General features: G+C 37.9%; 1 protein-coding gene across 2 annotated transcripts in view; it reads right to left on the bottom strand.

Annotated features, from left to right (window-relative positions):
* Positions 1 to 15,012, bottom strand: part of PDCD6IP (programmed cell death 6 interacting protein) — a 43,550-nt gene extending 28,538 nt beyond the window's left edge. For both annotated transcript variants that reach the window (XM_083377390.1, XM_083377391.1), the window contains exons 1-4: positions 14,699 to 15,012; positions 4,713 to 4,767; positions 4,148 to 4,217; positions 924 to 1,051 (exon numbers count right to left, since the gene is read on the bottom strand). In XM_083377390.1, the coding sequence (XP_083233516.1) occupies positions 924 to 1,051; positions 4,148 to 4,217; positions 4,713 to 4,767; positions 14,699 to 14,904 (459 nt within the window). In that variant the 5' untranslated portion in view covers positions 14,905 to 15,012. The remainder of the gene's footprint in view (positions 1 to 923; positions 1,052 to 4,147; positions 4,218 to 4,712; positions 4,768 to 14,698) is intronic.
* Between the last annotated feature and the right edge of the window lie 302 nt (positions 15,013 to 15,314).

Below are 15,314 nucleotides of genomic sequence, written 5' to 3'. Positions count from 1 at the left end.
TCCCTAGCCCTCCAGAGATCATTCACCAGCGCGACCAATGCCGTCTCCGTGCTGTGTCCAGGCCTGAAGCCCGATTGGTACGGGTCCAGATAATCAGTTTCCTCCAGGAACAGAGGGAGCTGATGCGCCACCACACTCTCACCACACTCTTTTAAAATGGCTACTAAGGGTTTGTCAACTCACAAAATAATTATCATTAGAATATAACTATTCATATAGCACTATTGTATTAGAATACATTATTGCAATTCTTTTATTATTCCTACCTGTTTAGCAATCCTTATTAACCCTTCTAGCCTAAATTCTGTTTCAGTGCAAGGGGCACAATTCCAAATTGAGCATGTAAACAAAAAAAGGTTTAATGATGCCCACAGAAATTTTCAGAAATATAAATTAACTTGAAGACTGGTGCTTTTCTTTGTGACATGTCAACTTTATTTTAACATAAACAGTTAAACAGGACAGGGATGCTGGTGAGTCCAAAGGAAATCATGGCCACCACTCTTCTCTTTGATACAGAATATTCATCTTAGATCAGACCTAGGCATTTTATGGCCTCTGGGCCACACTGGGCCCTTTGGCTATCGCTGTCTGGCCGATGTGACAATAATTGGAAATTAGAAATCAAATGTAAATAAATGTATACCATGCACAAAGTACAACTGCATTATTTTTATTTTGAAGGCAACTGCTTTTTTTTTCAATTTATCTATGTTCATGCATGCCTGCCCACCATCACAGCCCTATTGGTTCAGCTATGCACAACAGTCCCACTTTCTCATGTGGCTCTTTGGAAAAATTAATTGCCCACTCTTATCTTAGATAGTTTCTCTAGGTTTATATTTTTTTAAGATATGTTCCTAATGTCTGAACAAAACAATTACAAATTCCAATAAATAGTTAAACATAGACAAAAATTGTACCTGATAATATTTAGCAGCAGCTTTCATCCCTTCATCACTGTCAAGATTCTGTTCTGATGCTATTTGACTGGCCAATGCTCCACAATTAAATAACACACATGTTTTCTCGTAGCCTAAACTTGCCAGAGCTGAAACAAAGGTCATAAAATCAACATCTTATCTATAAATCAAACAGTAATGAAGTCTATACTAATTAATAAAAGCACAAACATATAATAATAGATATACATCAACAAATCTGCATATCTATGGAACTCATTAAGTTATACACAATCCTTTTTTAAAAAATCAAAATTAATATTAGTTGATTTCCAGGTGATCTAACTGCTAATAAGTAACCTTAAAGCTTTTATGATTTTAGATGAAACTATTTAAAGAATTGCTATTGTAGTCATATCACTGTGCTGTTTGTCTTTACTGGTTCTGGGTAAACACAACTAGCTTGATTTCTTGAACAGTAATTAAGATGGTTCCATTTTCAGTGGAGCTGACAACCACAGCAAAATGAAGAGCCAGTGAATGGAGGACCTGGTATTGGCCACAAGCATTCCATACAATGGTTACCCCAAAAGAGATCAAACTATAGCGTGTCTCCAATAGATTTTAAAGTTCTCCAACCCAAGTGAAAGCCATTGCTGATGAAGTTGCAGTTCAGAACAAGGACTCTAGATTTGTATACTTGGGTTTCTTAATCAGTTCTGGAAAATGCTTGTTAATGGCTTTTGAAATAGTAAGAAATTTCATTTTCTTTTATTCCTTGCAAAATAAATTTTATGTAAGTTTAAGGACTTAAAAATTACTACTTGGGAATAAAAGCTAAAGGGTGGTTAGAAAATTGATTTTCAAAAATCAAACAGACTAAGGCATCAGATAGATTTGAAATAATATTTTGAAATTAATTATTAGTATCCTACCTGATATTTAAAATTCTATTTAAAATATATGAAGATTTTAAAACTAAATATAAATCTACCTGTGAGAAGGTTCTGTTGATTAAGGGAAAAAACATGGTAAGAAAGGATTTTGAAAGTTTGAAACAAAAGAGAACAAGAAAGTTTAATGAAGAGAAGGATGAGGGGGAGACATGATAGCAGTGTTCCAATATCTCAGGGGCTGCCACAAAGAAGAAGGAGTCAAGCTATTCTCCAAAGCACCTGAAAGCAAGACAAGAAGCAACAGATGGAAACTAATCAAAGAGAGAAGCAACCTAGAATAAAGAGGAATTTCCTGACAGTCAGAACAATTAACCAGTGGAACAACCTGCTTCCAGAAGCTATGAATGCTCCAACACTGGAAGTTTTTAAAAAGAATTTGGACAGCCATTTGTCTAAAATGGTAGGGCTTCCTGGCAGAGCAGGAGTTGGACTAGATGACCTCCAAGGTCCCTTCCAACATCATCATCATCATCATCATCATTATTATAGAAAGAACTAAAAATTATAGTTAAAGAAAAAGAAACCCACTAATAAATAATGCAGCAAAATATTCTAATTTTGGAAGAATTCAAGGATATATGGGAATAAGGCACTCTGAAGTTATTTTTAAACTGTCTGCTGTCATAAAAATGGATATAAAACAAATGATAGAAGACGATAAGACTGAGGCTTTATAAACATGGATTAAAAATAACACATTACAGGTAATTATCAACTTACAATTAGTTTAGTGACCGTTCAAAGTTACAATTGCATTGGAAAAAGTGATTTATGATCATTTTTAACACTTATGACCATTGCAGCATCCCCATGGTCATATGATCAAAATTCAGACGCTTGAGAATTGACTCAAATTTATGATGGTTGCAGTGTCCCATGGTCTTATATCACCTTTTGCAGAATTCTGATAAGCAAAGTCAATGACGAAGCCAGATTCACTTAACAACTGTGTTTCCAACTTAGTAACTGCAGTGATTCACTTAACAACAGCAGCAAGAAATCATAAAATGGGGGGCAAGACTCATTTAACAACTGTCTAACCTATCAACAGAAATTTTGGGCTCAATTGTGTTTATAAGTCGAAGACTACCAGTACAAGAATGATACAGACTGCAAAAATGACAATGACTAATAAAACAGCAAAAGATTCGTGTTTCTTGGGCCATCTAGCACACACCTACAAACCACCCAAACATGAATCAAGCATAGCCCCTGGTAACTCTATGGACACATCAATGGAGTCAACTTGGTAACATTAAAAATAGATTTGCTTTCATCTTTTCTTTTCTTTTATTTTCCTCTCTAATCTACAATCCTGGTATTTCCTAGAGATCCAAATACTACCCAACCTCATCCTACTTATCTTCTGAGACTACACAACGCTAAATGCTATTGGAATAACAAGTGCATTACCACTTTACTATCTCCTGATAAAGTTACAAGATCTATCTAAATACTTTGTATGTACAGGAATAAAAAGGAATCACATTTACAGAATATTTCTAATTACTCTTTCTTGTTCCCAGGTGAACAGACTGAGGCTTTAGATTATTTCCCCTGACAAATGAGATGGTGCCGTATATTGACAGGTTACTCTAACATTATTACATTCTTTATTAATCCTGCTTACATTTCCTAGTATCTCTTTTGCAAATTAGTTGGGTTTACAAAGAAATACATTTTAATAAATATTAAATATTTACACTTTTGCTTTTGGAATATATGTCAAAGTGGAAAAGAATACCAATCTGACTACCAAAATACAAGCTAACAATGTGGTTCAATTCTGGTTCTGACTTGATTCTAGTTTCTTTCAACTGATAAAGCACTGAAAGTTGGCAATGAACAGAAAAACCTGAAAATATATCCAGTTATTTACACAGATAATCACAAGTTGCCTCAATAAATCAAAAGCCTTTATGGCTTCTGAACACAAGGAACATAGTTGCACAATCAACAGAAAGCATTCTTCTTAGCACAAATCAATTTCATATGTATCATTCCCAGTGAAAATTTTAATAAAACTAAGCAATCTTTTACCAACAATATTATTCCATTCTAACACTACTTTATTTCTAGAGATCAAAACAAAAATTATGCTCATATTCATGAAGGAATCCATGTCTCTTCTGCAGAATCAGTGAGTGACTTTTAAATAAAAGTCACAAGACATGAGCAGCATAACAATTTAATAAATAAATAAGCAATTCTTAAAAAATATAGTAAGTTAGAATACAAGAGAAGATAATTTAGATTCCATATATTTTGAATTCTATAATAATTCATTACCAAGTTTGACAGATCCTCCAAACAATGATCCCTTGTCAAAGGCATCTTTCCAGGTAAAGGTTACACAGATCTGAAAATATAAATAAAAACAGTAAATTAATTTCTAGCTTTAAGACAGGTATAAAAGTTCCGAAAAGAAGTTTTATGAGAAAATTCTATGTATGTTAAAGAAAATATATTTTAGAGTTCCTTTTACATCAATTATTTTACTCTTATAAACAGAATTGGGTGTAAAGTCTTTGTTTTAAATTATAATATACATTTATGCAATTCAATTAATTGGACTATTCTTAATTTCTGTACAAAGTATATACAGAAATTTTCTTGAGAAACTAATACATTCTAAAACTGTGATTGATATGTATCCTTGTGATCCAAAATAATATTTTCACACTGTATAATAGATGCCTCTCCAATGCTGATGTCTTCACAGTCTCACTTATTTTAATTAAGAAATATGACTTAAAACTATAAAATTCATTCAAAAACAACTTTATATTCCAATGTCAAATATTCTTTTACACAATATATTACATTTTAAACCAATATCTAAAAGCTTTATTACCTGGTTTTCAGAAAATGGAAATTTTGGTTCTATGGAACACAGCTGATCATAGTATCTGAAATAAAAACATCAACCCCCGTAAGTGTATATGTTGTTGCAAATTTGGTTCCTGACATCAGGCGAAAAAAGTCTGTTGAGACCCATTTGGGACACATCTTTTTCAACCAGTTTCTTTGAAAGTGGAAGGAGAGACTGTTGCCTGCTCCTGGCTAAATAAGTCATTTATGAAAACCAAGCAGGATTTTAGTATGGAGCATTTCCACCATGGCATCTGAAACCTTTTGCACATACAGGGCAGAGGAACTGGCACACTCAGTGGGAGAAAGTATTTAAACTTTCTTTCTCTGGTTCCCCTTGTCACCATGTGCAAAAGGCAACTGCCATGCTGGGCCAGAGAAAGAAAGGTTGGATCTTTGGATCTGAGTTTTGATTCTCCAGCATAGAGTAGGGATACCCTTGTATTCACAGAAGAATGCTGCCTCTTAATGACCTATGTCAGGGGTGTCAAACTCAATTTCATTGAGGGCCACATCAGCATTGTGGTTGCCCTCAGGGGGCCGGGTGGGTATGGCCAGGGTGGGCGTGGCCTACTGGGTGGGCGTGGCTAGAGTGCGTATGGCCTACTGGGTGGGTGTGGCCAGCTCTACATCGTTCACATCAAGGGTGCCTATGGGGGCCTGGGCAGGAGTGGGACAGATCTGAGGGTCTCTGGCGGAAGGAGGGTCTCTGGGCCAGGGCCAAGGCAGTGGGGGCCGTTCCCTCACTGTTTCCAGGATGGCTTTGCGGGCCGCATGAAACCACTTCGCGGGCCGGATCCGGCCCCCGGGCCTTGTGTTTGACATGTCTGACCTATGTGGTCACTGCAACTAGGAAGGTGGAAGTGCAATTACTGAGCAAGGCAGTCATATGGGCACTTCGCTTAACAACTTCAACAACTTCCAGTCAAAATGTCAGGCCCACTTGTGGTCATGCATGTTTTATCTTTCTGAAACTGGTAATCGCGGCTCTTACTTTTATTGTGTATTGCCCTGTTCACCGCCCTGAGTCCTTCGGGAGAAGGGCGGTATAGAAATCAAATTATTAAATTAAATTAAAATACTCTTACTTCAGGCAATATTTGTGCAAATGTATTTTTTTCTTAGAATCTTATTATCATCTTTAATAATTTGATTTTTTTTCTGTACTGAAATATTTTAGGCAAAGTGTTAAACCATAGCACACCGTATCAGGCATCAAAATATTGTATTTCATTTCAGAAAATATTTCTTAACTAATTTGCAACATCATGTTTCGAAAACCTCAGTAATTATTTTTTCCACACTGAATCTCTTGCATATTATTACAGATTTTTTTTTTAAAAAAAAAGCATTTTGGTTTTTTTTAAAAAAATGAAGCTTGATTTTATTTATCTTATGTGAGACCAGTTTATCCACAAGGAAGAGAGAGAGAAATGAATCCTCTCCATGACTATATGAAATACAACCAGGAAGTGCTGCTAGATAAATTATTTCACTTTTTGACTGTAACATAAAGGCACAAAAGCTCTTCTTGTCCACACTCCAGGACTACAACGTGGTTGTCAAATTACCATGGAAGGCTAGGTGATAATTGGAAAAATTAGCAAGCTGCTTTACAAAAATAGGCATTAAATGGCAAAACTAAAGGAGGTTTTGGACCTCCAACCATCCCCACTTCTGGGTTCAGCATCATACAGATAGTACTCAATTTAGAACCACAACTAAATCCAAAAATTCAATTGCTAAACAAAACAGTTAAGTGAGCTTTGCGCCATTCTTTTTTAGCCAAAGTTGTTAAGCAAATCATTGCAGTTATTAAGTGAATCTGGCTTCTCCTATTGACTTTGCTTGTCAGAAGCCATATGCGAAGGTTACAAATGATGATGACATGACCCTGGATAGTGCCATAAAAGCATAAATAAATGACATAAATACCTGCCGGTAACCAAATGCCTAAATGACCATGGAGATACTGCAATGGGTTAAGTCATAAGTCAATTTTTTTCAGTGCTACTGTACCTTTGAACAGTCACTAAACAAATGGTTGTAAGTCAAAAACTACCTGTGTAAACATCAAGACAGGATTCACTCTTGATTAGGAAATAATGAAAAGATGACCAACTATCATAATGCTGAGATTAGAAAACACTAAGTGGTATATTCCTAACATTTTTCTGTAAGTGCAGGGTCCCCTGTTATCCATTGATTGCTGCAGGAATTGATCAATCAGCTTGTCGCCCAAGCCTGAGACTATAGGGTGATTGGCTCAAAGTCATCCAGCTGGCTTTCATGTCCAGGGTTTAACCTGGTCCTTTAACCACTAGACAAAATTGGTTTTTTCTTGAGGGACTTCCGGTGGCGGCGCGGCGCCGAAGACAGCCTTCCCGGGCTGCCCGCGGCTCAGCTGTTTGTTTTTTCGCCCGAAACAGCGCCGATCAGCTGTTCGGGTGAAATTGAAGCCCCCTCCTTGGGAGAAGAGGAGGGGGTGAGGCCCCAGGTAGGGGTAGAGTTCTCCGGGGCCGCCTGAGCTTGGAGCTTGGGCGGCTGAAGGATTGAACTCCCCCGAAGCCTGGGTTGCTCCCAGCTGGCCGGCGTCTCTGCTCCGAACTTCTTGGAGCAGAGCCAGGCGTCTGCAAACCATCCCTGCCTGAAGAAAGGACTATGATTTAAAGGAGCAGGCAGAGCGGTACAAGAGGCAAAGGTGAAGAGGATTATTTTACTATACTCTCGAGCTTGCTGGACTTTTTAAACTTTAAGTGAAAGTGCGTCATAATTGAGGACTAAAAGATGGCGGCGAAACCTCCCCCTAAAACTCTTCGGAGTGGTGGATCCTCGCCGGTGCAACAATCATCACTACAGGCGTTGCACCCTCCTGAAGCGCTGACATCGAAGGATTTGCGAGATGCTTTGGATAAACATGCCCAGGTACTTTTGGAATCAATTAATCAATCAATTGCTGATAAATTTGCACAGATGGAGGAGAAATTGGAGAAATTGGAGGAGAGAATGGAAGAGAGGACAGCGTGATGAAGGTAGACATTTTGTCTTCAGTGCATAAAGTGGCGGAATGTGTGGAAGAATTAGATGAAAAAATGGATGATCTGGCTCAAAGGAATGCTATATTAGAAGTAAAAGCACGGGAGAATGAAAATGCAAGAGACAAAGTGGAAAGGGAGTTAAGCCTAGCCCAATATTACCAGATGCAGTTTGCTGTCAGAATCAGAGGTTTAAAAGAGAATATTAAAGAAGATTTAAAGCAGCTGATCTCTGAGGCTCTCGAAGTGGTATTAAACCAGCCAGCATCTGAAATAAGAGCAGCTATGGATAAAGTGTTTCGGGTGAATTCATGGATTGCCAGACAGAGAAAGTTGCCTAGAGATGTGGTGGTTTATTTTGCAAAAAGAGAAATTAGAGATCAAGTTATACAAGCTGCCTATGATGCTAAAGTGGTGATTGCTGAACAAGAAGTCTTGGTTTTAAAAGAAATTCCTCCAAGGATTTTAAGGGGAAGGAAGGACTATACATTTCTCGTGCATGAGCTTAAGCAAAGAGATATAAGGTTCAGATGGGAGATTCCAGATGGGCTGATGGTGATGCATGAAGGTAAAAGGTATCGGCTGATTACTGTGAAGCAAGCGCGTGATTTCTACAATAATGTCTTAAAAGCAACCCCATTAACACTTCTGGAAGCTGGAAAGGGATCTGGAGAAGGAGAACATCAAGAGGATGAAACAGAGGAAAGTGGTGCTGGAGGAGATCAAGCTACAACTTCTTTGGATGATCCTAGAGAGCAAAGAGTAACGCGTGCTGCTTTAAAACGAGCAAAGAAAATAAAAGAACAAGATCAGCAAAAGTCTTCAGATTCTTCACAACGTACATATAGTCAAGCTGTGGGAGGAGCATGGCCTAAAGAAGTTAGTCCTATCAAAGCTGTGGTCCAAGAGCTTTTGGAGGATATGCATGGCAACTAAATTTCTAACCTGGAATGTTAATGGACTAAATTCACCGCAGAAGAGGAAGAAAGTTTTTCAATATTTAAAACAATTTAAGATAGATGTTATATGTTTGCAAGAAATGCATATTAGAGTTTTGGATCAAAAGCATTTACTGAACTCGAGACTGGGTACGCAATTTGTTGCCTCTGCAGAGAATAAGAAAAATGGAGTGGTTGTTTATGTTAAAAGTGCCTTAACAGCAGACTTAATTGAAGCAGATAAGCATGGAAGATATGTTATGATTGAGCTGTTGTTAGAAGGTAAAAAGACGCTTCTACTTGGATTATATGCACCTAACCAACAACAAGCTGATTTTTTTAGCTTACTCCACACAAAGCTTACCCAGTTGGATTATAAATCTTTTATTTTTATGGGAGACTGGAATGGTGTTTTGGATGTACAGTTGGATAAGGCTGGAGCTTTTAAGCGCATTCCAAGTCATGCTAGACTGCCTAAATCTTTTTTTGAAATGAAGGATGACCTGGAATTGCGAGATATTTGGCGTGAGAGACACTTGCAGGAGAAGGATTATACTTTTTATTCTGACAGACACCAATCTTTTTCGAGGATTGATTTTATTTTGTTGACTAATGATTTTTTTTTGAGAACTAAAAAGGTGAAGATTTGTGCAAGAACTATCTCTGACCACAGTCCAGTTTGGTTGGAGATTGATAAGGAGAAAAGAGACAGGCGCTCGTGGCGCGTAAATGAGAATTTGTTTAGAAATCAGAGAAATGTGGAAGAATGCAAACAGCGGATGAAGGATTTTCTTGAGATTAATATGAATAAGGGTACCTCTATGGACATGGTTTGGGATGCTAGCAAGGCCTATATGAGAGGGGTGTTGATATATATGAATAATAAACATAGACGTGCAGTGGAAACTAGAAGGAAAGAACTGGAGAATGAAATAAAGGAAAAAGAAAAGGCTTTGATTTTGAATCTAGAGGATGTGAAGATCAAGGAGGCTATTAGACTGCTAAGAGGACAATTTGATAAATTAATGGCAGATCAAGTGGCAACCAATCTGCGGTTTGCTAGGCACAATACTTTTTGTAACGCTAATAAACCAGGCAGATGGTTAGCTTATAGACTGAGGAAAAAACAAAGGGCCTCTAATATAGATAAGATTGAGTATAAAGGAAGGGTTGTGTTTCAACAGAATCTTATTAAGGATGCTTTTGTGGATTTTTATTCGAAATTATATACTAAAGAGGAAATTAATGTAAAAGATATTGATATATACTTGGAGAATGCTAGCATCCCGGTTCTTACGCAAGTACAAAAAGAGGGGATTAATCAACTGATTACAGAAGAAGAAATTCTTACAGCAATTAAGGAACTGAAGGTGGATAAAGCGCCAGGCACGGATGGCTTGACTGCGGCCTATTATAAAAATTTACAATTTGAGATGATAAAGCCGTTAAAGGAACTGTTTCAGACAATTCAGAGGGGGGGAAAGGTGCCACCGTCTTGGAGAACAGCTTTTATCTCTTTGATTCCGAAGGAAGACCAGGATGCTACTCAAGTTAAAAATTACAGACCGATATCGCTTTTAAATACAGATTATAAGATATTTGCTAAGGTTTTGGCCAATAGACTGATGAGGGTTCTGCAACAGGTGATTCATGGAGATCAAACGGGGTTTATTAGTGGTAGGCAAATGAAAAATAATGTGAGACATATAGTTGATGTGTTAGAGTTTTTGGAAAGGCACAACCAGATCTCTGCAGCGCTAATCTTTCTAGATGCTGAAAAGGCCTTTGATCAATTGAATTGGCAATTTTTGTTGAAAGTTTTAGATAAAATGGATTTTGGGGAAAAATTTTTACAACCGATTAGGGCATTATATCAAAAACAAACTGCCCGAATCATAGTTAACAATAGCCTGACAGCAGCATGTAATATTGAGAAGGGCACAAGGCAAGGGTGTCCGTTATCGCCCTTGTTATTTGTGTTAACATTAGAGATACTATTGGTTAAGATTCGGAACTCGGAAAAAATTAAGGGGATACAAGTTGGAGATCAGGACTATAGATTGAGAGCATTTGCAGATGATCTGGTTGTTACAGTGACCCAGCCAGAGAACTCTGTTGTGGACCTGATGGAGATAATAACACAATATGGGAAGGTTTCTGGATTTAAAGTAAATACACAGAAAACTAAAATTTTGGCTAGAAATATGACAGTTTCACAGAAGGCTCTCTTAGAAGGATTAACTGGATTTGAGATTGTTAAAAGGGTTAAATATCTGGGGGTGATTTTGTCGCCCTCTAATACAAAGCTATATAAAAATAATTATGAAAAACTATGGGGGAAAATTCAAAAAGAATTGGAGAGTTGGCAAAAATTGCAATTGTCTTTGTTGGGACGGATTGCAGCAGTGAAAATGAATGTCCTGCCCAAATTTTTATTTTTATTTCAAATGATACCGATTCTTAAGAAAGATTCTAACTTGGAGGAATGGCAGCGTGGTATCAATAAATTTGTGTGGGCAGGGAAAAAGCCACGAGTTAAACTTAAGATTATGCAGGATACTCGTGAGAGAGGTGGCCTTAAATTGCCTAATTTTAAATTATATTATGAAGCTGCTGCATTAGTAGGAATAAGCGATTGGATTAATTTGACGCAACTGAGGTTATTAAATCTTGAGGGCCATGATTTGTTGTTTGGCTGGCATGCATATTTGTTGTATGATAAGAAGGTAGATACTGTGTTTAGGATGCATATTTTAAGACAGGCATTGCTGAGAGTTTGGAAGAAGTATAGACATAAGTTAAGCAGCAAGATACCATTGTGGGCAATTCCAAAACACGCAATAGAAAATATACATGCTGGTTTCAAACATGATGTGACTACGTACAAGGAAATTTTAAGCTTGGAAAGGAATGTTTGGTGTTTGAAATCATATAGCCTCTTGCGAGAAGAGAAGGTTGTTCAAACTTGGTTTCAATATATTCAATTACGGGCCAGGTGGAAAGAAGACCAGAAAAATGGATTTACAATGACTGATGAAAATTTGATAAAGCAGATTAGAAATCAGGGACCAGCACATATTAAACGGATATATCTTGCATTGATAGAGATTGACTCAGAAACAGAGCTTGTTAAGGATTGTATGATAAAATGGGCCCAAAACATCCAGGAAGTTATTACAATGGATACGTGGGAAAAGATTTGGGTGAGGAACGTAAAATTTACTCAAGCTCAAAATCTAAGAGAGAACTTTTACAAAATGTTTTATAGATGGCATTTAGATCCTAAAAAGCTTGCAAGTATGTATCCGAATTATCAGCCTAAATGTTGGAGGTGTGGTGATGAAGATGCAACATATTTTCACATATGGTGGACATGTAAGAAGGTTAAGGCTTTTTGGATAAAAGTCTGGTGGAATATGCAGAAGATTTTTAAACAGAGGATAAAGTTTTGTCCGCAACTTTTTTTGTTGGGAATAATTGCAGACGCTACAGTTGTGGACACCAAGCTGATGTTGAACTTAATTACGGCAGGCAAGACTTTTGATAGGCCAATATTGGAAGAAAGAGGAACTGCCGACCATAGAAGAGTGGACTTTAAAGGTTTCCGACCTGGCAGAGATGGCGAAGATTTCGGCCTATTTGAAAGATCATTCGCAAGAACGTTATATTATGGAATGGAGAAAATGGATTGAGTTTATCCAGAACAAGTATAGGGTTAAGAAGTTTTATGTAGCATTCGAATAAGTCTTCTTTCGTGTTTTTTTCTTTTTCTATTCTAGTTTTTTATATATATTTAATATTGCTAAGGTGTGTCTTATCCTATATAAGCTAGAGAGTGATGGATTTTAGAATTTATAGTTGTTAGTATATGGTTGTTTATGATTGCCTTTTTATATATATATACCTTGTATTTAGCTCTGGGAAGTCGGGGGGGGGAGGGGGGGGAGGGAGGGGGGAGGGAGGGAGGTTGGGGGGAGGTAGGGGGGGAGCAGGGAGGGGGAAGGGGGGTTTTTTAAAGGAAAACTGTATTTTAAAACTTTTCAATAAAAAAAAATTGGTTTTTTCTTTTCACTTCTTAGCTATGTAACATTATATCCTGGTTAAATTTTATTTCAGTTAATATATAAACAGGCCACATATCAATTCTTTATATTATGGGATATTCTATTCTATAAGCAAGCATTCCTGACTTTGGAATAATTTATCTCTGAAGATTAAAAAAAATCTAATTTCCCAGAAGTATTTCCTGCACTCATGGTATTTTAAATGAACGAGCAATAGTTACAACTAGAGTGTTTGGACCAACATTAGTTACTGATTTGATTTTTGTACTGAACTGAAACTTAATTTATGATGCAAAATAGCGGGAAAATGTATTACCTGCATTTCTGTGCCATTCTTTCCAAAATTATTGTGATTATGAATCAGTGTCCCATGCTTATGGGTTCATATGGTTGTCTTAAGCATCAGTCACTGATCCATAATCACAATAATTTTGGAACAAAGTGGCACAGAAAAACAAGTAATACATATGCCCAATATTTTGGGTCATGAATAACCAAAACAACTGAGTTAATTAGAAAACATGTTAAAGCTCAGGCCATCTAGGTTTATAAATGCTTTTGCATACTACCCAAATATTACTTTTTAGTAAGAAATATTCTTTAATTAATGGAATTTTGTACAAAATAGTGTGCTGTACATGTCTGACTTTTAGATGTGTAACCTGCTGAACGCCAATATTAATACTTTATCATTTGTACACATTATATATAATTTGTGTATAACAATCTATTTTATAAATCATTTATGAAAATTTAAGTAATACCAAACTGTAACTTTTTCTAATTTAGATTAATCTACCCTAGATTTTTAGTTAGAGACATTTATCATTTAAATATAATCTTCAAATTTCTCTAGAATAATGATATATTATCACTGTTATTTAGCGTATGATGAGAACTTGAAAGAATTAAACATATATACACAATCCACTGATACAATTGCAGGAACATTATTCTTGGCCTCCTTGTAAAATCATCATCCAGGAAACTAACACTTGTAAATTTAGTGACAATTCAACAAATTTTATTGGAATGGTAATTTCAAACACATATTTAATTTCTACTTCATTACACATGCTTCATGTAATTCTTATCAGCAAGATAAGCTAATAGAACTACAATCTAAAATTTCACAGGACAACTACAACCATTAAAGGGAAATTTGCACATATGGAGACATATTTACATAAATATCATAAAGAAATCTACAATTACATAAACTTCCGGATCAGTTTTCCCTATACTGTAGTACAAGAGAGTGACATTCGACTTTTCCACTCAGGTTGTCTATTCATATTTACATCTTTTGGCGAACCCATACAACCTTCAGTAAATTGATTCACCCATAATCCAACTGTGAAGAATCAAAAATGAACTGGTTTCCAGAATGCCCAATATTTGGGGGAGGGGAATGGGAGACTCTGCCCAAATATTAAGTCACAAAATAAATCCAGGAGGAAGAAAGCGTAACCTAGAAAAACAGGAGGCATCACGCCGCCCACATCTCTGCTTCTACTACCCCAAGGACCGCCAAAGCACCAGGAATGAGCGGGTGACTTCTACTCAAGGTATCTAGCGAAGGATGGTGACAGGTAGAGAGCGCGTCGGTTCCTTTATATTACCCTAACCCTCAGCTACTAACCCACACTCAACTACACAAAACCGGTGTCATTTTCGTTGTTGTCGTTTTTCTTTTTAAAGGCGGACGAGGAGGACCGCTTGGAAAGCATCCAAGTCGTCACCTCCGCATTCACCCACCCACCCAGCGGTAACGTGGTGTCCAGTTGTCACGCCACGGCAGCCGCCTCCGCTCGGGAGCTGGCTCGGTTTGCTTTTGCTCGCAACTCAGCAGGCGAGGGCGCGGCCCACGCGCAGCCTCACTGCGGGCCCTCCCGCGCGCCCTCCCCCTCCCTTGCCATCCGCGCGCCTCACCTCAGGAGTGTCTCCAGCGAGCTCTCGTGCTTGTCGAGCGGGCGCCCGAGCGCGCTCTTGCGCAGCTTGCTGAGTTCTTCGGCGGCTCGGCAATGTTCGGCCTGAGACTCCCCACCGGGGTAGGTCTGCTGGATGAACTTACAGAGAGGCTTTGCCAAGTCTACCTCCGAGGTTTTCTTTAGTTGCACTGTAATGAACGACGCCATCTTCTTCGTCCCTTTCTCGTTCACTTCTCGTTCCCACCCCCCACTACTTATTTTCCTCCTCGACTCGACGCTGCACCAGATACTACTGCCTAGCCGTTGTCCGCAACTCACTTCCTGATTCTACGTAAAAGTTCCGAGTCTCTATGGTACTCTCGGATCATCTACGTCACGCTCACGCGCCCGCAGTCGCAGTGACTTGGCTCCGCCTATTCCCAAAGGATTTTACCGTAGCTCCACCCAGTCGCCTTTTACTTCCTTCTCCGACTCTGCCCAGTATTTAGAAACGTTTTACTTCGTGAAGCTTCCTGCTATTCATAAGCACAAGAGGTGGAGGAAGCAGATTAGGGAAAGAGGGTTTCTTTTGCAAGTAATGCTGTTGGTGACTTATTTCATATAATCTGTAAATCCGA

The sequence above is a fragment of the Vipera ursinii genome (assembly GCF_947247035.1).
Source record: "Vipera ursinii genome assembly, chromosome: Z".
NCBI classification, from domain to species: Eukaryota; Metazoa; Chordata; class Lepidosauria; order Squamata; family Viperidae; genus Vipera; species Vipera ursinii.
The sequence above is the reverse complement of the archived record's forward strand: the minus strand, read 5'-3'. Positions and strand labels throughout refer to the sequence as shown.